We start from the raw sequence: 23660 nt of genomic DNA on the forward strand, positions 1-23660 counted from the left end.
CCTAGAGCCTGTGCTCCACAACAAGAGAAGCCACCGCAACGAGAAGCCCGCGCACCGCAAGGAAGAGCAGCCCCCACTCGCCGCAACTAGAGAAAGCCCGCGCGCAGAAAGGAAGACCCAACTCAGCCAAAAATAAATAAATTAAATTAAATTAAAAAAAATCTACCTCCTAGGGAGATACTAGGGCTGTTACGAGTATTAATGAGATAATACATTTGGAGCTTGCAGTACAGTGTCTAGGCATATACTGACTGAACTACTTTTCCCCTCCAGTTTTATTGAGATATAATTGATAAATAAATTGACTGGATTACTATAGATCTAAGGTGCTTCTTAGTTGGCTGAGCACCGGGATTGGGGTGAAGGGATCTTGAACTTTTCTGGCAGATTTCTACTGTTGGTCAGCACCTCTTTCCCCTGCTGTCCCCTGGGTCACCTTCCCAGAGGAGTTCCCGGGTCCTCAACAATTAATCAAAGACAAGTCTAACTGGTCCTTCAGCACAGAGGAGAAACAGGATAAGCAGGAGCAGTAGAGCCCTAACTTTGACCAAGGCTTTCTTCCCTCCTTTCCTCACTCTCCAGTATGTGACTCGGAAGGGATTTTAATAGTGACGGCCGCTTCTACCAGCTAGGTTGATTCCACCAGCAAAGGGGAGGAAAAGGATCCATTGAAGTGACAACTGGGGGTCGGGGGGAGTGCGATGTGGATGTCGTCCCTTTCCGCGCCGGCGCGTTCTGTCACAACCCCGCGACCATTGCGACAGAAGAGAGAGAGCGGTGCTGGCCCTTTAACGGCCCCTTCTCGGGGGCCTGCCCCGCGCACGCGCACTGCGGTTCTGCGCTTGTCATCATGGCGACGCGGGGCCATGTGCAGGACCCTAACGACAGGCGCCTCCGGCCCATTTACGGTGAGTACCTGGGGCCAGTCTGGTTGCCAGCCAGAGGCGCCGAGGGCTGCGGAGCCCGGGGCAAAGGCCCGGGAGAGGCGCTGAGGGGCCGGGAGCAGGGCTGGCGGGCACAGGGGGCGGGCCGCGCGGGCCTCTAGGCCGCAGCCACGGGCCTCGCGTAAGCGCCGGCCTGGCCTTCTTGAGCCCTGAGGTGGCAGCGGCGCGGTCAGGGCAGCGGCAGGTCGGCAGAGCTGGCCTGACAGACGAGCCCTGTGAGACACTTCCTCTTGTAGAGACCTGCGCTACCCGCAGGCTACGTTGTCGAGGCCACGCCAAGGGAGACCCGAGGTCTGCCCTCAGGTGGAAGCTGGCTCCGGCGTGAGGGTGGGACACCCCACTTGAGGGAAAATTCTCCGCTCAAGACTTTTTACCTGTGGGAACGGGGCCTAAAGTGTTGTCTGACTAACTGTACTCGGTGCACATGGAGAAACAGAGGTCCCGGGAGGGGAAGGGGCTGACGCAAGGTCACCCGGATCGAGTCGGGAGCAGGCCCGGATTTGAGGATCCCAATCCAGAGCTCTTTGGTGGAGGAACAGCTGCTCTGGGCACACGTGGGAGGCGGGGGCGGGGTGCGGCGAGGCGCGGGTGGCGGGGGGGTTGGCTTGGGCTCAAAATAGCGGTGAAGCGACTGTAATAGCTCGTGTCCAGGGGCATGCAGGGCTTTTCCTTTTTGCAGCTTCTCTGGTTTTTCTCTGCAGCTTGCCTTCCGCATGCTAAGTGGATCCCTTTCCATAACGTTGACCTCAACCCTCAGGCTTTAAGATCTTGATGGCATTCTGCTATCCCGGTTGTGAAAAATCACATATTTGAGTCAGGGAGAAACACCTCTTCAGTAACCGAGTTGTTCTATAATTGGATAGTGGTCCTTTTTGTATTTCCTTTCCTCTTAGATGGTTGTGTGGTCTTGGTCTAGCTCACTTCATGGTGAGGAAGGCTTCAAGTTCAGTGGTTTTTGCAGAATTAGACCTCTTGTTTGTAGTGTGGATGTTACTAAATGGAGGCTTCTTCTTAATAGCTGAGATTATTTAACTTTTTTGGAAGGGGGTAACTATGTTTCTGGTACAATTGGTAGTGCTTTTTGTAATTTGTATGATGCTTTGCTCTTGCATCTCATTTCACCAACAATCTTGTGAGGTGGGAAATAATAATAATAGGTAATGTGTATAGACTGCTAATTATGTCAGTCACTTTCCTTGGTCTTAAGTATTTAATCTACACACATCCTTCGGAGGTGGCTACTTTTCCCCAGTCCCACTTCCCTCTCTCTCCCCCCTTTTCTTTCCACAGATGAGAAAACTGGGGCTTTACTGATGTGTAATTTGTCTAAGGTCACTCAGCTCACATGAAGCTAGGATCTTAACCCCTGTGGAATGTCCCAGGCTTACTCCTTTAACCACTGTGCTAGAAATCACCTCACTTTGAGCTGGAGACACTGACTTGCCAAAGGTCACATAGGTGGAGAGGGGTGGATTTCCATTTTCCCAGGGCTACATATTCTCATGCCCTCCAGTATACATTTTAAAGGGCAGAGATGAAATATGTAAGGTTGAGGGTAAGAACTGAATCCAGGGTTCACAATTGGTGGCTGGTTACAGCTCTCTGCAGCAGCTGCCTGCAGATTTTTTCTTTTTAAACTTTTAGGAATAATTGGATTTCTAAAATTGTTCTTGAGGACCAAAGAAAATGCCTTTGGTGTCCCATAAGTCACTTAGAAATAATAATGTTTTGAAACTATCCAATAAGAAAAACCTCTAGTCCGTTTCACACTGGTAAACATCAGGATATGTTAAACAGATGTGATAGGTCATATTCTCAAAACTGAAGCCAGAATTATGTAGCTTTTGTTATAGTTACATGGGAAGAAGATTAGAAAATACTTTCTTTAGGAATTCCAAGGCAATTAATATAAACTGACAGATATAGGAAAAGAAAGACTGTCCTTGACTTCAGCACTTTTGACCTCTAGACTTTGGGACAGCCTCTGCTTTTGTGTTTAAATATATTAGTATCCCTAAACCACTATCGTTCTTGAATTTAGACCTTCATTAGCTGACAGATGAACATGCTTATGCATGGTGGTGCTTGCCCACCAGCCAAAAGTTCAACAACACTCAGCGTTGACTGAGTGCTTATTTGAGTGCTAACTGTCCTATTAGGTAGATAAGATTATTGTGAGCATAGTAGTAAACTGAAGGCCAGAGATTAACTCTCTCAGAATTGCAGCTAGTAAACTGTAGAGCTGGGATTTGAACACAGGCATTCTCACTGGAGAGCTCAGCCTTTCACTGAGTTCAGATCCCGCAGCATCACGATCTTTATGCAGCATTATATATATTGCCAAGGTTTAGGATTTTACAGCTGTTAGAAACTTTGCCTATGACCTCAGCTCTTGCTGATACTGTTGAGGATAGAAGTGGACAGGGTCATTAATTGTGAAATTATGGCGGGTTGAAATTCTATTTTTGGTGTCTAGGTATGGAATAGCTAGTTGATTAATTGAACATCTTCAGAGTGCTTCTCTTTACTCATAAATTGGTAATTTTGGGTATTGCATTTTTGCTTATTGAAAACCACCTTGACCTTCCAGAACACCTACTTTATTATTCTTTCTCCTTTTGCTAAAATTATTCTCTTGTGCTATGTGGTTCTGAACAGATGTTGTATCCTCATGTGACTTGGTGAGCCCTAGTGCTTTCTTCTACCATTATTGTTTTAAAATGTTTTTAGTGGTTAGGGGATGGGTAGAGTTGGAAGATGGTCAGGTATGGCACTTAATAAATTTTATAGGGGACTTCCCTGGTAGTGCAGTGGTTAAGAATCCGCCTGCCAATGCAGGGGACACGGGTTCAATCCCTGGTCTGGGAAGATCCCACATGCTGCAGAGCAGCTAAGCCTGTGCGCCACAACTACTGAGCCTGCGCTCTAGAGCCCGTGAGCCACAACCACTGAACCTGCACTCTAGAGACTGTGAGCCCCAAATACTGAAGCCCGCGCACCTAGTGCCCGTGCTCCGCAACAAGAGAAGCCACAGCAATGAGAAGCCCACGCACCGCAACAAAGAGTAGCCCCCACTCGCCGCAATTAGAGAAAGCCCACGCACAGCCCCAACACAGCCATAAATAAATAGATAGATAGATAGATAAATAAACAAGAATTTCTGTATAAAAAAAGTATAAAAAATTCATTTATTAAAAAAATTTTTTATAGGATGCAGGAATTGCAAAATAAAAATAGAGGTTTCAAAGTTCCATAGTCTTTAGAATACACACACACATTTACTTTTATGGCACAAGATCCTTTGTTCTAATCTGTTACTAACTTGCAGTCTTTTTTTTAAATACTTATTTTATTTTTTAAATTTTATTGGAGTATCGTTGATTTACAATGTTGTGTTTCAGGTGTACAACAAAGAGATTCAGTTATATATATATTCACTCTTTTTTAGATTCTTTTTTCATATAAATTATCACAGAATATTGAGTAGAGTTCTCTGTGCTATACAGTAGGTCCTTGATGGTTCCTGACTTGCAGTCTTGCTCTAGCCTGAATCAGGTGTGACATATTTCCCAGCTGTGCTTCCTGAATGATAGTCACTTCTTTGGTGCGTTAGGACATTTCCCTTCCCATGCGTGGCCAAACTCCAGGTAATTATTCTGTTATAGTTCGTTATTAAAACTTCCCAGGTCTTCGATCGGATGTTGTATGTATTCTGAGCCTTCTGTTGGGCCGTGTTAGCTCAGCGAGTCTCGTCCTTTGCCCGGGCGGGGCAGGGCATCTTGGTGAGTGAAGATTATCTTCCTTTTCTGTAGAAAAGTCACTTGGTACAACCTGTTTTCTCCTGTTCTGAAATTATGACCGTTTAAAAAGCTCTTAGACTTTTAAATTCTAAAAACATTTTAAACTTAAAAAGACAGATGTTAATGCACAGAACATTCCTGGAAGAATGCATAGAGTAGAGGGTAGTGTGAGCATAGGGCAAGATTAAGAGACTAATAATTCTTTTCATGTTATACCTGTATGAACTATTGGATTTTTTTTTACTATGACATGTATTATTTTTATTATTTAAGACATTAATTTTTTTAAAGATCAGATACTGTATGGTTTCATTCAGATAATTTTCTTTTTTATATAAATTGATTTATTATTTTTTAAAATTATTTATCTATTTATTTATTTTTGGCTGCGTTGGGTCTTCGTTGCTGCGTGCGGGCTTTTCTCTAGCTGCGCTGAGCGGGGGCACTACTCTTCGTTGTGGTGCGCGGGCTTCTCATTGCCTTTCTGGCACCCAAGTCCAGCTCTTACTAAAAAATTGCTCAGATGTAAACCGAGTGTTTGAAACATTTTCCTGAGGGCAGAATATTCTTGTCCACGTTCTTTCCCCCTAATAAACAGTGATGACTGGCGCACAGCCTTCTCAGCAGGGCAGATGGCCAGGGAACACATTTGGTTTGGGATGATTTACCAAGACCAAATGCAGCAGGCTTAGCCTGGTGGTGTTGAGGCAGTCAGTGCTGGAACTACCCCAGTGCACGCCTGATGGTGGGTGTAAATCGAGTTTTAAAGGTGCATACTTCCTTCCTTTTCATTCTTTTGTTCATGCTCTTGCATCTTTCAGAGCATTTGATTAATACTTTAATTAAAAATACTGCACTTAGTATCTTCTTGAGAATTAGGAGAAACCAGTTAACCATTTGGGGTATGTTTTTTGTGTGTTCACTGAAGTAATTGGATTGTGGCAAGGTAGTAAAGAAAAGAAAAATAAATTTCAAATTTGTTCTTTGTCTCCTTAGGCTCAATGAGCTATCTGTACTTATATAGTTTCTTGCTCTAAGAGTTCTGTCTAGAGAAATTGAGGCAATGAAGGGTGCAGACCTTCTGAGCCAGACTGAGCTGGGTTTCACTCTCTGCTATGATTTTGTCAATTAACCTACCTCCCTGAGCCTCTTCTGTAATATGGAGATGCTAATGGTACCTTGCTGGGTTTTGAGTAGACACCCAATAAATTTGTGTTCCCTCTGTCTTCACTCTTAAATGTCTGGGTTTTTTTTTTCTTAATTAATTAATTTATTTTTGGCTGTGTTGGGTCTTCGTTGCTGCACGCCGGCTTCCTCTAGTTGTGGCAAGTGGGGGCTACTCTTTGTTGCAGTGCACGGGCTTCGTACTGCGGTGGCTTCTCTTGTTGTGGAGCACGGGCTCTAGGCATGCAGGCTTCAGTAGTTGCAGCACTCGGGCTCAGTAGTTGTGGCTCGCGGGCTCTAGAGCGCAGGCTCAGTAGTTGTGGCACACGGACTTAGTTGCTCCGCAGTACGTGGGATCTTCCCGGACCAGGTATTGAACCCATGTCCCCTGAATTGGCAGGCGGATTTTTAACCACTGCGCCACCAGGGGAGTCCCCTAAGAAATTAATAGAAAAGAGTTTAAAAAATCTAACTTAATAGCAGGAAGCCATCACTAATAATTGGTTCTTTGAACATCCTGTTGTGGTCACTTTGTATATATATATCTCTCACTCCCCTGATAGACTACTCAATTTCTAGAAGATTTTTTTTTCCTATACAGTTTGTTCATTTATGTATTCCTTTCTTCATTCAGCTTATTTATTGAGAGCCTAATATGTGCTAGGCACAATGTAGATTCAGGGAATGAGAGAGTACCAGACAGCACAGACATGATTTCTGCTTTCAGGGAGCTTGTAGTCTCAAGAGGTTTTTTAAACAATAGTATACATAATCATTACATTTGTGTTAAGGACTTTGAAGGAAAAGTACCGGTTACCATGAGAGCACACACTATGGCATCTCGACTGTTGGGCACATTTCAAGAAAAGGTTCTCTGTGGAAGTGACATTTTACTTTGGAAATGAAAAAAGAGCAAAGGTTAGTCAGGTGATCAGATGAAAAGGAGGGATGGACAGAGTGTGTAGGAAAGATGGACAGAGAGAGTATGTACTTGATGACCTGAGCAAAGACTTGTGTGGTTGGAACGTAGAGAAGGGTGAGATGAGGCTACAGAGGTAGAGGGGCTCAACTTTGTAAGCCATTTTAAGGATTTTGAAGTTTGTTTTAGAGACTGTGGGAGGGATTCCCTGGCCGTCCGGCGGTTAGGACTCTCACTTCCATTGCAGGGGGTGTGGGTTCAGTCCGTGGTCGGGGAACTAAGATTCCATATGCTGCGTGGCCAAAAATAAATAAATAAATTTTAAAAATTAAAAATAAAATAAAATAGAAATAATATGTATCATTACCATCAGTGGAATACCTGTCACTTGCCCTGAGAAAACAAAACCATAAAATTAAGTACACACAGTGAAAACAAACAATGTTATTAAGGTCTTAACTAGTTTCTGATAATTGTGAAACTCTAAATCTGAGACCTGTTCCTTCTCCATTAAAAAAAAAAAAGCCATCAGCAAGTGTTAAAGAAATGACAGGCTGATACCAAACTGAGACTATCTCCTTAATATAAGGGAAATATTACAAAAGGTCAGTTTTCTCACTATCTGTGTTATCTAGTGCTGCCTGCAAGGACCACTTAAAAACATTTTAGTTGGGGGGCTTCCCTGGTGGCGCAGTGGTTGAGAGTCCGCCTGCTGATGCAGGGGATGCGGGTTCGTGCCCCGGTCCGGGAAGATCCCACATGCCGCGGAGCGGCTGGGCCCGTGAGCCATGGCTGCTGAGCCTGCGCGTCCGGAGCCTGTGCTCCGCAACGGGAGGGGCCACAACAGTGAGAGGACCCGCGTACAGACATTTTAGTTGGAGTGATAACCGTGCTTTGAAAAACACTGCTTTAACTGATACATCATCATCTTATTATTTCCTATGCCTGATTTCTGGACGGCTGACTTGGCTTACTCCTCATATTAAGGGAACAATACCAGTCCTCATGGTCAAGCCACAGTTACCCTTGAGTAAGTTTTAAAAAGGCTAAAAAAACAGACTTAGGGTATCATTTTTATTGGCCCGTTTTCTCCAAGGGCTACATAATTTATTTTATTTATTTTAAAAATAAATTTACTTATTCATTTATTTAATTTTTGGCTGCATTGGGTCTTTGCTGCTGCACTCGGGTTTTCTCCAGTTGCTGAGAGTGGGGGCTACTCTTCATTGCAGTGTGCGGGCTTCTCATTGCGGTGGCTTCTCTTGTTGCGGAGCACGGGCTCTAGGTGCGCGGGCTTTAAAAGTTGTGGCTCGTGGGCTCTAGAACGCAGGCTCAGTAGTTGTGGCGCACGGACTTAGTTGCTCCACGGCATGTGGGATCTTCCTGGACCGGGCTCGAACCCGTGTCCCCTGCATTGGCAGGCAGATTCTTAACCACTGCGCCACCAGGGAAGCCCTGGCTACATAATTTATATTACAAAGTCAGCGATGTAAAATGGAAATAAACTTTTCCCAAAAGACTCAGCAACCAATTAATCAGCAATCACCTAGGTGTCCAGGAAGGGGGACCTTGACAGCAGTCTAAATGTGGTGGGGTGTCTTAGTTAAAATTAAAACTCTTCTGGGTGCAAGTAACAGAAACCCTTTGACACAAGCTCAAGTAGAGGGAGGTTGTTTATAAACCCTTGTGGGGGCTTAGGACAGGAATGCAGTGTTCTAGAGCCTGATGGAAACTGGAAAGCTGTCAGGATCTGAAGCTTCTTTCTCAGATGCTCATCTCTGCTCTTATCTGTTTGTGTCTATTCTTTTCTCTGCTAGGTTCTTCAAACTGTTTTTTTCTGCTTACTCATCAGTTTACCTGGGGCCCAACATGTTGGCTTTGTGGCCACACCAAGCTGAGAATAGAGTAGGGAGAGGTCATTAGCCTCCTCCACAGGCTTAATCAGCACTGCCCCTCCCCCAATTTTTTGATAAAGATAATTGACATTCTTTTTTTTTTATAAATGTTATATGAATGAAGAGTCAAGAGATAACTCCTTTTTTTCACTCCCCATTAACCAACTTGCATCTCCCAAGGCTCCTTCCAAATGGAGATTCTGGAGCTGCCACTAGTAATCTCAAACTGTAAATATTTATTGCCTTCCAAATGGGGTTCTCCATAGCTTTCTTTTCTTTTCTTTTTTAAGTATTTATTTATTTATTTGGTTGCATTGGGTCTTAGTTGCGGCAGGTGGGCTCCTTAGTTTTAGCACGTGGGCTCCTTAGTTGCAGCTTGCCAGCTCCTTAGTTGTGGCATGTGGGCTTCTTAGTTGTGGCATGTGAACTCTTAGTTGCAGCATGCATGTGGGGTCTAGTTCCCTGACCAAGAATCGAACTCGGGCCCCCTGCATTGGGAGCGTGGAGCCTTATCCACTGTGCCACCAGGGAAGTCCATCCATAGCTTTCTGACTCCAGATTTCAGTGTTGTAATTACAGATTACCAGGAAGAAACTTCATTTACCCAGTTTGGGTCAAATGTCCACTCCAATGGGCTTCAGTTGCATGATCTAGACATGCTCATCCAATTCTACCCCTTCAGCAGAGTCTGTGGAAACCATGCCCACAGAAGAGGGCGTGGGTGCAGTGTATTTATATATCAGAGCCTTGTCAACAACAGAGGGAAAAGTTCAATATCCTTGTAGTCCTAACCTCTGGTCTGATCCATCTATGGGCAGACCCTCAGAGCTGGGGTTTCATCAAAGATACCTGCTCTTTGAGAAGACTTCAAGATATGTTCTGTGAACCTGGAGTCTTGCAAGAAGACTGAGTCAGACGTAACTTAGAACTCACTCAGCATGAGATCAGCACCAAGTTATTAGGAAGAGAAGATATCATTTATTGAGCTGAAATGTCTGTAAGATATTCTGTAAGGACAAATGGTGGCTGAGATGAGGATTTAAGAAAACTGGTGTTAGATATTTGGGTATTCAGGCCAAGATTGTGATTTCTGTGATTCTCTAATCTCTCTACCTGAGTGTTAAGTCTTTGATCTTTTCTAGGTTGTGATTCCCTCCAGAGTAAGGCTTCTTAATCTTTTTACCTAGCATTATTGGTGCTCATCAACATTAGGTGCATTGAAGAAAAACTAAAGAGATGAAACTCATGTGTTCATGTGACTGTCTGTTAAAGGTTGTGGTAAGGTATTCACAGGAGAAAAATTGAAACCGTTAGGTAAAATGATAGTGTATTTCTGTTATTTGATGATGATCTTGAGTTGTCTGTGCCTCCTCTGTCCCTGTTGCTGACTTGGGACCTTGATGAGCAAAGAGGGACCAATAGTAGTAGTAGATTGTGAACTAGCCTGAGTTCAGTCATCTTTCTGTATTTCAAATCTACATCTACCACCCTATTTCCCATTTATAACACTCTCACGTTCCTTTTCTAGAAATGAATCTTTGCTTTTATTAGATATATTTTTTAAATTAATTGACTTTATTTTTTAGAGCAGTTTTAGGTTAAGTTTACAGAAAAGGAGTGGAGAGTACAGAGTTCCTATTCACCCCCACACACCTCTCTTCTCCCCCAGTTTTCCATGTTATTAACACTTGCATTAGTGTGGTGCATTTGCTACAGTTGCTGAGCCAATACGATATGTTATTGCTAACTAAAGTCCATAGTTTACTAGTTTACATCAGGGTTCATTCTGTGTGTTGCACATCCTATGCATTTTACAAAGGTATGATGACATGTATCCTTCATTACAGTATCATACAGAATAGTTTCACTGCACTGAAAAATCCCCTGTTCTCCACCTATTCATCCCTCCCCCAGCTCCTGGCAACCACTGATTGTTCTACTCTGCCTATAATTTTGCTTTTTCTAGAATGTCATACACTTGGAATCATATAGTATGTAGCTTTGTCATGTTGGCTTCTTTCACTTAGCAACATGTATTTAAGAGTCCCCCATATTTTTTTGTGGCTTGCTAGCTCATTTCTTTCTTTTTTTAAAATAAATTTATTTATTTATTTTTGGCTGCGTTGGGTCTTTGTTGCTGCGTGAGGGCTTTCTCTAGTTGTGGTGAGCGGGGGCTACTCTTCGTTGTGGTGTGCAGGCTTCTCATTGTGGCGGCTTCTCTTGTTGCGGAACGCGGGCTCTAGGTGCGTGGGATTCAGTAGTTGTGGCACGTGGGCTCAGTAGTTGTGGCTCACGGGCTCTAGAGCACAGGCTCAGTAGTTGTGGCGCATGGGCTCATTTCTTTTTATCACTGAATAATATATCATTGTATGGATGAATATACCACAGTTTGTTTATCCATTTGCCTGTTGAAGAACATCTTGGTTCCTTCCAGGTTTTGGCAATTATGTATAAAGCTGCTATAAACATTTGCGTGCAGATTTTTGTGTGAAAGTAAGTTTTCAGCTCATTTGAGTAGATAACAATGAGCTGGATTATATGGTTAGAGTATGTTTATTTTATTTATTTTATTTATTTATTTATTTTTTTGTGGTATGCAGGCCTCTCACTGTTGTGGCCTCTCCCGTTGCGGAGCACAGGCTCCGGACGCGCAGGCTCAGCAGCCATGGCTCACGGGCCCAGCCGCTCCGCGGCATGTGGGATCCTCCCGGGCCGGGGCACAAACCCGTGTCCCCTGCATCGGCAGGCGGATTCTCAACCACTGCGCCACCAGGGGAGCCCAGTATGTTTAATTTTTTAAGAAACTGCCAAACAGTCTTCCAAGGTGGCTGTGCCATTTTGCATTCCCACTAGCAGTGAATGAGAGCTGCTTTTGCTCCATGTCCTCACCAGCATTTGGTCCACAGATTAATTTGAGTTGTTTGTTTTGTCTGTCCCTATGCTGATTCGGGACCTTGATGAGCAAAGAGGGACTTGGTAGGAGTAGTAGGTTGTGGACTGGCCTGTGTTCAGTCATCTTTCTATATATAGAATTGACAGCTACCACCGTTTCCCATCTAAAACACTAATCATTTTCTTTCAGATCCTCTCATCTGAAAATTAATCTTTGCTTTTGTTAGACTTTTGATAATAATTGATTGCTTTTCTTCCTTAACACAATTTTATAGCAGGTCTCCATATGCCTTGAATTTTGGAATGGATGCATAGCTTAGGGAACCTAGAAGTCAATTTTTCTTCAAAGTCAGCGCTAGTTTGTATTTCAACCAGTGTATGAAAGTGCTGCTTTCCCTACATCCTTGTCTACTCCTGATATTGCTGGATTTACTCCCCCACTCACTGTTCTCTTCTAATTTTTTTCTTCAAAGAATTATTCTTAACTCTGTGGCATAGTAAGACTCACTGAACATTCTATTGAGGGAACATGGTCCATTTGATAGATTTGAAGCTTGAATATAATAAAGTTTTTTTTTTTTTAGATATTTTAATTTTTGTGTGAGTAAACCCATTTGTTTCCCATAGGTAAAAATATTAGTGTTATCTATCATCTAAATATATTTGGTCTTGAATCTTCATTAAGGATTAGTATAACTGGATTATATTGCTTTTGGATGAGAGATGACTGTAGAAATTTAAGATTGTATTCTGGACCATCCTAGCCGTTTAGAGTTAAAATCAGCTCCATGATGTTTTTAATACCGAATTAGGATACTTTCTGAAACAGCTGATACTAGTCTATGCATTTTTCATATTTGTTTTTGAAGGAATATAATAACTCATAATTTCTGTTTTCATAGATTATCTTGATAATGGTAATAATAAAATGGCAATTCAGCAAGCAGATAAATTGTTGAAAAAGCATAAGGATCTTCATTGTGCTAAGGTAAGTTCATTTGCCCTTGAGTTACTTATATTTGATGGGTTATATACTGTAATCTTTAAAGGGAGGAGGTGTTTAATCTCTTTAGTGACTTATCTGTGTTTTTCAGAGCATTTTTTAGGCCATTTATTTGCCTGATAACTTAAATGAAATGCCATAAAGAGTATTTAATTAAAAGCCAGCTGCTTGTTTTTTTGGACATGACTTATCTAATTTAATTATTTTATTTTCACAAAGTCCTTCCCCCCCCCGCGACAAAGTCCTTTTAAGCAATGTTGTGCATTCTTTTTGTTTTGTGCATTCTTAATATGACTGAAATAGGAAATAATCTTTTTTTTTTTAAGGGAACTTTATTTTTATTTATTTATTTATGTTTGGTTGTGTTGGGTCCTCGTTGCTGCATGGGCTTTCTCTAGTTGCGGCGAGTGGGGGCCACTCTTTGTTGTGGTGCTCAAGTTTCTCATTGTGGTGGTGTCTCTTGTTGCGGAGCACGGGCTCTAGGCGCTGGCTTCAGTAGTTGGGCTCACGGGCTCTAGAGCACAGGCTTAGTAGTTGTGGTGCATGAGCTTAGTTGTTCTGTGGCATGTGGCATCCTCCCGGGCTAGGGCTCAAACCTGTGTCCCCTGCATTGGCAGGCGGACTCTTAACCACTGAGCCACCAGGGAAGCCCTGGCAATAATCTTTATTTGCTGATGTTTTTAGTAAAATAGTTGATTCACAACCTAGGCATACCTTATAACTTACTTTGTGATTTCAAATTGGCTTTCTTTGGTTCATATTTCCTTTTCTGTCCTTTTAAAACTGATTTGTCTTTTCTTTCTATCAGGTTTTAAAGGCAATTGGTTTACAGAGAACTGGAAAGCAAGAGGAAGCCTTCACCTTGGCACAGGAGGTGGCAGCCCTTGAACCCACAGACGACAACTCGCTGCAGGCACTGACCATTCTTTACCGGGAGATGCATCGACGTATGTTTCTTTCTTTTCATTGTTTCATTGTTTTTAAAACTGTGCTTAACTTTTTGGGTATTTCTGAGTTCTCTGTTTGTCTGATTTACTTATCACTCATGATTTGATGGATGGCAACAGGTAAAAAATGCATTAACCATGGCTTGCAAAGGCTGTAGGCAGAGTGGATATTTTACATGTATTAGGATCCTTGAATTGGAATGAGGACTTGAATTTCATTTATGACATTTTGATTTGCTAAGTGAAAGAGTTGCTTTTTTTCCTACTTTTTAATATGGAAAACTTCAAACATAGAAACAGAGAATAGCATAATAAATCCCTTTGTGTCCATTTCTCACCTTCAGCAGTTATTGAGATATGATCAATTTTATGTATACCCCTCTGCCTGCCAGATTATTTCTAAGCATATCCTAGGTAGTCTGCCTAGTTTCATCTATAAAGTTTTTCATTGTTGATTTCTTAAATATTTTATTATAAAATACATATCTTTAATAATACATATTATAGAAGAATATGTTTTATGTAGCACTAGAACATTTGATGTGGAATAAATGAACATTCATAAACCTACCACCCAATTTAAGAAATAGAGCATTATCAGTACAGGCATACCTTGGAGGTATTGTGGGTTTGGTTTCACATTAAAGCGAATATTGCAGTAAAGTGAGTCATATGAATTTTTTGGTTTCCCAGTCCTCTCAGCCTTCATAGAACTAAAGAGAGTCAGGGTCTTGCTCTGGGTCAGGCTTTGGCTTAAGGGAATATTGTGGCTAGTTTGATCTTCTATCCAGACCACTAAAACTTTCTCCATTTCACTTTTTTATCATTTATATGTTCACTGGAGTAGTACTTTTTTTTTTTTTTTGGCCGTGCCTCACAGCTTGCGAGATCTAGTTCCCTGAACAGATGTTGAACCTGTGTTCCCTGCAGTGGAAGGTCAGAGTCCTAACCACTGGACCTCTAGGGAATTCCCTGGAGGAGTACTTTTAATTTCCTTCAAGAACTTTTCCTTTGGGGGGCTTCCCTGGTGGTGCAGTGGTTGAGAGTCTGCCTGCCAATGCAGGGGACACGGGTTCGAGCCCTGGTCTGGGAGGATCCCACATGCCACGGAGCAACTGGCCCCGTGAGCCACAATTACTGAGCCTGCGTGTCTGGAGCCTGTGCTCCGCAACAAGAGAGGCCGCGATAGTGAGAGGCCCGCGCACCGCGATGAGGAGTGGACCCCGCTTGCCGCAACTAGAGAAAGCCCTTGCACAGGAACGGAGACCCAACACAGCCATAAATAAATAAATAAAAATTAAAAAAAATATTCACAGCTTTAAAAAAAAAAAAAAGAACTTTTCCTTTGAATTTACAACTTGGCTAACTGGCACAAGAGGCCTAGCTTTCAGCCTGTCTTGGCTTTCGACATGCCTTCCTCACTATGCTTAATCATTTCTAGCTTTTGATTTAAAGTGCCAGACATGTGGCACTCTTCCTTTCACTTGAGGCCATTGTAGGGTTATTAATTGGCCTAATTTCAGTGTTGTGTCTCAAAAAATAGGGAGGCCTGAGGAGAGGGAGATAGATGGGAACGGCCAGATAGTGCAGCAGTCAGAACACACACATATTTGTTGATTAAGTTCAAGGTCTTATATGGTTGTGATTTGTGGTGCCCCCAAACAATTACAGTAGTAACTTCAAAGATCACTGGTCATAGATCACCATAACAAATACAGTAATAATGAAAAAGTTTGAAATATCATGAGAATTACCAAAATGTAACACAGAGACACAAAGTGAGCAAATGCTGTTGGAAAAATGGTGCCAATGACTTGCTTAGATGCAGGGTAGCCACAAACCTTCAATCTGTAAAACACACAGTATCTGCAAAGCACAGTAAAGGGAAGTGCAATAAAATGAGGTATGTCTGGGGCTTCCCTGGTGGCGCAGTGGTTGAGAGTCCGCCTGCTGATGCAGGGGACACGAGTTCGTGACCCGGTCCGGGAAGGTCCCACATGCTGCGGAGCAGCTGGGCCCGTGAGCTATGGCCGCTAAGCCTGCACATCCGGAGCCTGTGCTCCACAATGGGAGAGGCCACAACAGTGAGGGGCCCGCGTACCGCAAAAAAAAAAAAAAAAAATGAGGTATGTCTGTACTAAGAAGACTTCCTGTGTGTCCTTCATCAATCTCATTTCCCCTTTAACTTCCTAAGAGGGATTTGCTATCTTGAATAATTTTTATTCTCTTGCTTGTCTTTAAATCTTTATCACATTTGTTTTTCTAAGTAATACATTATTAGTTTCACTTATTTTGGACTTAATATAAATGGGTGCTGTACGTTTTCTGTAACTTGCACTTTTCATCTAATATCCAAGTGGTTGTAGTTAATTCATGTTTACTGCCACAGAATACTTGACTGGTTGACTACACTAGAATCTAGAGTGGAGGTGCTAGGTCATAGGGTAGGTTCAGCTTAAAGATAAACGTGGTGTCAACTTGTCTTCTAAATGTACCTTCCCACTAGCAGTGTATCAGAGTTCCAGAGTTCCACATCCTTGTCATTGGTATTTTTTTTTTTTAATTAATGTGATATTTATTTATTTATTTATTTATTTATTTATTTGCTCTGGGTCTTAGTTGCAGCAGGTGGGCTCCATAGTTGCAGCTCACTGGCTCCTTAGTTGCGGCACGTGGGATCCTTAGTTGTGGCATGTGAACTCTTAGTTGCAGCATGCATGTGCGATCTAGTTCCCTGACCAGGGATTGAACCCAGGCCCCCTGCATTGGGAGCTCGGAGACTTTTTTTTTTTTTTCGGTACGCGGACCTCTCACTGGTGTGGCCTCTCCTGTTGCGGAGCACAGGCTCCGGACTTGCAGGCTCAGCGGCCATGGCTCAGGGGCCTAGCCGCTCCGCGGCATGTGGGATCTTCCCGGACCGGGGCATCAACCCGTGTCCCCTGCATCAGCAGGTGGACTCTCAACCACTGCGCCACCAGGGAAGCCCAGGAGCTCGGAGTCTTAACAACTGCGCCACCAGGGAAGTCCCGTCATTGGTATTCTTAGTCTTAAAAAATTTTGCCATCAAGCCATCATGTTGTACCCCTAAAAATATACTTTTGTCAATTGTTTCTCAGTAAAACTGGAAAAAATAAAATAAAATTTTTGCCAACCTAGCAGGCAGAAAATGTTATTTTATAGTTGAATTTTGTGTTTCATTCTTATAAAAGATAAAACTTAAGAGTTGAGGTATTATATCTGATTATTTAAGGATTATGTTGATTTAGGGATATGGATTCTCTCCCAGTATTTCAAAAAAAAATTATCTATCCTATAAGTATTGGTTGAATGTTTTTCTATGACAAATATTGTATCAGAGTCAAAGATGAAAGGTATTCTTTGCTTTCATGTTACTCATAGTCTATGAGGAAACATAGATCAATATAGTATGTTGCATTATATATTAATAAATTGTATAAGAGCGGTATTTGAAGGATTTAAAGACGGCAGAAGGAAGCAGTGATCAAACTGGGATGGAGGAGCAGAGATCGTGTTTAGGGAACAATTACATTTGAACTGGGTCTTGGATGATGTTCACTCAGTAGAAAAGAGAGGAAAGGGGAATCCAGGGAGAGGGAACAGTGTTAAAGTCATGCAGGTCTGATACAGCACAGGGAATCTAGTGGAACTACAAGTAGTTTGATGTAGCTAGAGCAAAAAGGGCAGGAGGGAAGAGTTTGGAAGAAGACAGAAAGGCTAGATAGATCCTGGAGGGTCTTATACATTGTAAACGTCATGGGGAGGCCTGACCTATTCCATGCTTCATCGGAAAACACCTAAGCAAGGTAAGAGTAATGAGCAGATGAGGCAAAGCAAATACTTTCTTCTTCCTTAATGATAGGAGACATCTATTTTCTCCAAATAGGAAAAAAATTAAATGCTGTTAAGATTTGTTATGCTTCAGTAATTAAAGAAAATTCTATTTCTCTTTGTTTTAGCGGAGTTAGTCACAAAACTTTATGAGGCAGCTGTGAAGAAAGTTCCCAATAGTGAGGAATATCACTCTCACCTCTTCATGGCCTATGCCAGAGTGGGCGAATACAAGAAAATGCAACAGGTAACTTGATGCCCAAACCTCCTGGGCTGCAGGATTTTCTGTTAACGTGGTTTAACCGCAGTGGTATGTGTGTCTGCATGTGTGTGTTTGCATATATGTGTAGAAGTGAATCTATGTATTTGTGTGTGGAGATCAGCCAGTTATTTTTTGTGTGTGTTTTAAAGATGAACAATTATTCAAGTTCTTTAAATGTTTTCTTTGGGAAATGTGATTGTTCCTTTGTGGCCTGATGGTATGTTTTGTTTGGTTCTGGTAAGTTGGCTTCAGATTGTCTCACTGCATCATATTGCTGTTATATTTTCAGAAAATGGGCAGAAATCCTAGAACAAATGAACAGACTATAGAAAGATTAACTGTAAAAGTTTACATCTATTTTGTAAATTTAACTGTTTATATAGCCTGCTAAGATTTTTAAATCCATGGGGGGAAAATCCCTATTGCTTGGGATGCTTGTTTTTTTTTTTTTTTTTTCTGGATGCAGCTTATCTGCCAGTTAGCACATTTTAGGTGTTCCTTGTATACATGTGAAGGAGCCTCATTTGGATACATTTGGACTAATAGGTGCATAAAGCTGGCATCCCAGAGAAATGAAATTTGCACTCTTAAGCTCATAAAGGGTTATGATGTCAAGCTAGAATTTTTAAAGAAATGCTTTGTTTGTGGGTATAATGTGTTCGGAAGGCAGAGCTTTCCTACTTGGATTTTTATTTTGTCTTGTTTACTTGAAATATCAAACTATAACAATAGATAGGTAGACCAGGGAGGGTGGAAGATACTATATTAAGATATACCCTTTCTCTTTCAAATGAATGTTTGTATTTGCTTATGTAAGTTTTTAAATTGGAAGAGTTTTTTTGGCCCAAATATAATTCTTTGAAGAAATTTTATCATTATTTTATTTATTGTTGGAGTATTGATATGTTCTCAGGAAAAATATTCACAGATTATAATTTTTCTTTTATTGTAAAATGGGTATATATTTTTTAAATTGGCAACACTAACATATATACATATAAATACTTAGTATCATTTTTACTTCTAGGAATATGTTTTTTTTTTTAATTTATTTTATTTATTTATTTTTAGCTGCGTTGGGTCTCCGTTGCTGTGCACAGGCTTCTCACTGAGGTGCCTTCTCTTGTTGTGGAGCATGGTCTCTAGGCACGCAGGCTTCAGTAGTTGTGGTGCACAGGCTTAGTAGCTCCGTGGCATGTGGGATCTTCCCGGACCAGGGCTCGAACCCATGTCCCCTGTATTGGCAGGCGGATTCTTAACCACTGAGCCACCAGGGAAGCCCCTAGGAATATGTTTTAAGTAAAGTATATTAAGTGTACATTAATACAGACATAGTGAAAGAAATTATAGTTCACCTATATGGTAGAAAAAAATGCAACACCCTGCCCCCCCCCCAAATGGTACTGTGTGTCTTTATTTGTTGACATAGAAAGATATTCCCGGTATATGTTAAGTGAGAAGAGCAGGTTGTAAAATGGCCTTCTCTCACTCCCCTCCCATCCACCCTTCCTTATTAAGTGTATGTATTGAAATGTTGCCAGGATATAGGGCTGTGGATACTTTCCATCTTAATTTCTGTTCTTTCTTTTTTTTTTTTTAAGCATGTGTTCATTTTATGATCCCATGAAATATATTTTTGAAATATATTATACACACACTTATAAAATAACAAAAAGTACAAGTTCATGCAATAGCAATATTAAGGTAAATTTTGAAAAAGGGAGAAAAATAATCTGCCACTTGAACAGATTATATTTTTGTATGGTTTAACTTTACATGTTGCCAGAGGTATATACAATTTTGCATCTTGCTTTTTGGAGACATTGCTTTGATGTGGCTTAGTAGTTATGGTTTCTTAATATGTTTTAACCATAGCTTGCTTTTGCATTATTTTAGTCTAATATTTTGGAAGAATGGAGTCCTCTAGTGTTAAATGTCTTAGAATGGAACGTCTGATTTTTATTCTGCCTTTGTTGCTGCTTAAGGTAGTTACAGTTCTTAGCTTATATGTATGCTTATTTTGAAAGGGGAATGTCAGTCTGGGGCAATAGGTATTTTATAAATTACATGTTATGTTTCATAAGGGCTTTTGTTTTGTTCACTGATGAATCCTCACTTATAATAGCATCTGCATGATAAACGTTTGTTAAATAAATGAGTGATTTGCATAAACTGGTGGAGGTAGGAGGGAGGGAAGCCAGGGAATCAGAAGATTTAAGGACTTCTGCCCCACAGATCATGTCTGGCAGGTAAATTTAAAACCACCTTGAATAAAGAGTTGCTAGTCATTCATGTGGTAACTAGACTTTCCTTTTTCTGTAAGTGACATTCCTATTCTCTGAGTCACCAGTTTGCAGCCATGTTTTTCAGATTTCTCTCTGGTCAAAAGTTTTCTGTAGCAGCAGAATGCTATCACCTATAAGATAGTAGGGTGTGGGCATGAAATTTCTCTTTTACGTTAAAAGTTCATGTTAATTTAATATTCTATTCCTTTTTATTTCTGTGTGTCATTATAAAAATGTTTTCTTTCCCCAAGTTATCAAATAAAATTGGTTTTCTAACACTTTCCATTTCATTTCTCCAGTTTGGTGTTAAGAGCAGGGACCTCAAACCATTCTAGACTCTCCTCATCCTCTATGTGTCCATTTTGTCTCCAGATCATCTTGATTTTACCTCCACAGTGTCTTTGAGGTCTCTCTCTCTCTCTCTCTCTTTTTCTTTCTTTTTTTTTTTTTTGTGGCCACGGGGCTTTCTGGATCTTAGTTCCTGGATCAGGGATCAAACCCATGCCCTCAGCAGTGGGAGCTCGGAATCCTAATCACTGGACTGCCAGGGAATTCCCTGAGGTTTCTTTTTCTATTTGATCTACCTCATCCTGGTTTAGTTCTTCATTGCCTCACCTCTTATTTCTCCCTATTTTCTTTCTTCACAGTACTGCTAAAATACTCTTCCTAGAAGAGTATAGATTTATACATATCACTCGCTTACTCTGTATAGACTCCTTTTGGAATGCCTTATAACAAAGGTACCTCTGTCTACCTTTTAGCCCTTTTCCCTTCTCCTGCTCTTAATTTTTTGTTTCAGCTAGATGTCCTACTTGTTCTTGTCAACATATATCTTTTCTTTCTTTAATGTTTTTGTTTAATTACTCATTTTGCTCCTACTTCGAATTGATTCACTCACTTATCCATTCACCCCAAATAATTGTATTATTTGTATATGTATTCTTAACCCCCATCTTTGCCTATAGACATTCTGTTTGACCTTCAAGGTCCATCTGAAAGACTGCTACTTTGGAGAATGCTCTTCCCTACTTTTCCTTAAAAACAGAAAAAGAAAGGAATAAACAAACTTACTAACCTTGCCTTCCTTGGAAACACCCTAGTGTGGTGTTTTTGTATAGGGTGTTTTTGTTTTTGTTTTCTTTTTTTTTCTTTGGCCGTGCCGCTGTGCTTGTGGGATATTATTAGTTCCCTGACCAGGGATCGAACCCGGCCCCGGCGGTGGAAGTGCCGAGTCCTAACCACTGGACCACCAGGGAATTCCCTGTATAGGATGTTTATTTTTATTGCCAAGAATATTTTAGTCATTTGAATATTTGTCTTATCACTTTCCCTCGCTTTTAAGCGCCTTGGGGATCGGGACTCAATCTTTGTATCCTTGGCAGGAATAGACATTTCCTTCCACTTAATAGGGGCTCCATGTATTTTTTTCAGGTGGATTGAAGATAGGCAAAAGATTAAAAAATAAAATAGTAACTGTGATAATTAGCTGACAGAGTTCTTAGCATTGATTACTAGTTGGCAATTATGGACAGATTCTCAGTTTTACATGAATAGGTCTACTTTGCTCCTTTGTGCCATGTTCCTACTTCTAAGTATTTGCATATTATACATTTCACAATGAGAGGGTTCAGTTCTAATTAATGGTATATTGAAAGAACCTGAATATTTTCGTAACCTAAGAATTATTTTTTGAATTATGTTAGAGTAATTTTGTCTGATTTTGAAGTTTAAATATACTGTCTGGATTTCTTTGTTTTACTATAACTGATTAGTGCAATGGCTTCAGTAAAGTTTATTGATATACATTCATAACCTAACTTTTGTTTTTGCTTGGTAGTCTACCAGAACTATATTGGATTGCAGTATTCTCTAGGAACACTGGGCTTCAGTTTGAGAAAATCTGATTCAAAAGGTGAAATATCATTCTTGATGTTGTAAAAATTCACCTTTGGGATTACCTCTATTGTTGTCCTATAGAGAACATCCATCAAGTTACTAGCACTTAGAGTAACCAGCATATGTAAATTGCTATTTTCCTAGGAAACTTCTTGCCACATGTCTAGGTCATTAATTACCCTCTGTATGATGTTTTCTAAATTAAGTATTTATGGCTCTCTGTCTTTCAGGCTGGCATGGCTCTATATAAGATTGTCCCCAAAAACCCTTACTACTTTTGGTCTGTGATGAGCTTAATAATGCAAGTGAGTATGGCATTCAGAATGGGATTGAGATTTGTGTTTTTTTTGTTTTTTTTGTGGTACGCGGGCCTCTCACTGTTGTGGCCTCTCCCGTTGCGGAGCACAGGCTCCGGACGCGCAGGCTCAACGGCCATGGCTCACGGGCCCAGCTGCTCCACGGCATGTGGGATCTTCCTGGACCGGGGCACGAACCCGCGTCCCCTGCATCGGCAGGCGGACTCTCAACCACTGTGCCACCAGGGAAGCCCGAGATTTGTTTTTATTTTTATATATAGTAATTGTCCTTAATGTGTCCTCTGAACATCTTGGGTAATGTGTTGCAGCATGTGTCAAATAGGGATGTGACATATTGTCAGTTGATTTTTTTGAGTTGAGGAGTTTTAGTATTCTTTTTGAGTTGATATATTGGTTTATTTGTGTGTAGCACAGAGTGTATTTCCCCTGAATCTTAGATCCATTACTGGGTTACTTGATCAAGTATGAGCCTCGAAATGTTTGATATTTTAACTTGAGGTTTGTCTTTAAGGCACTGTGGTTGGTTGTTGAACAGATCGTTGAACTGGGTGACCTTGTTTCATCACTTCTGCTTTCTGAGCCTCAGTCTGCTCTTTTGCAGAATGGAGATGCTCATCTCCCAGAGCAGCTATAAGTAAAAATAAGATACTGTGTATGAGAGGATGGGGAGGAAGGAGTTCAAATGTAGCAGTTAAGAATAGAGAGGCTCTGGAGTTTAAATGTAGCAGTTAAGAACAGAGAGTCTCTGGGTTCAGACAGGTCTGCTTTCAAACATTGGCTTCACCGTGTCTCTTGAGCTGTTGGGGAATCTTTTAACCTTAGTTTAGCTATAAAATAAGCATAATAGCTACCCTGAAAGGTTGTTTTCAGGGGGTAAATGAGCTCTGAGCAGAATCTTTGGCAATGTTAAAATGATTAATATCATGCTAAGGTAACTGTAGCTAATAGTAAGCCATACTATAAATAGAAGGAATTGGCATTTTCCTTCTAATATGTGAAGGTCTCAAGAAAACATCTCAAAGGTTTTTGACTTTTCAAATACCTGGTACGCTTTATATATACTAAATAGTATAAACATATCCCCTCTTAACATATTTCTAGAAAAAAATGTATGAATGGCCTAATATTTAAAAGTTAGGTCATATTGTGGAAACTGTGTATTTCAAGAATGCATAAGATAAGAATCTTTAGTAAAGAAATCTCCTATAAAGGAAACCACTCTCAAGTTCAAATTAGGTCTGATATTTGACATAGTGGGTTGATAATTATGTGCCAGAGTCACAATAATGGTCTGCATGGTAATAATATAAATAGTGCAAACATTTATCTTTTCTCCTTTAGTCTATATCAGCGCAGGATGAAAACCTCTCAAAAACGATGTTTCTGCCCCTTGCTGAGAGAATGGTAGAAAAAATGGTAAAAGAGGACAAGATAGAAGCAGAGGCTGAAGTGAGTAATTTAAGCCCCACTTTGTATTTGCATGTTTT

General features: G+C 41.0%; 1 protein-coding gene across 1 annotated transcript in view; it reads left to right on the top strand.

Annotated features, from left to right (window-relative positions):
• The first annotated feature begins 819 nt into the window (after positions 1-819).
• The window catches only part of NAA25 (N-alpha-acetyltransferase 25, NatB auxiliary subunit), a 78952-nt gene continuing 56111 nt past the window's right edge, over positions 820-23660 (top strand). The window contains exons 1-6 of the mRNA XM_082640501.1: positions 820-908; positions 12517-12602; positions 13426-13564; positions 17542-17660; positions 22087-22161; positions 23515-23622. Coding sequence (XP_082496627.1) covers positions 851-908; positions 12517-12602; positions 13426-13564; positions 17542-17660; positions 22087-22161; positions 23515-23622 — 585 coding nt within the window. The 5' untranslated portion in view covers positions 820-850. The remainder of the gene's footprint in view (positions 909-12516; positions 12603-13425; positions 13565-17541; positions 17661-22086; positions 22162-23514; positions 23623-23660) is intronic.

Source organism: Mesoplodon mirus, assembly GCF_964341445.2.
Source record: "Mesoplodon mirus genome assembly, chromosome: 13".
NCBI lineage: Eukaryota > Metazoa > Chordata > Mammalia > Artiodactyla > Ziphiidae > Mesoplodon > Mesoplodon mirus.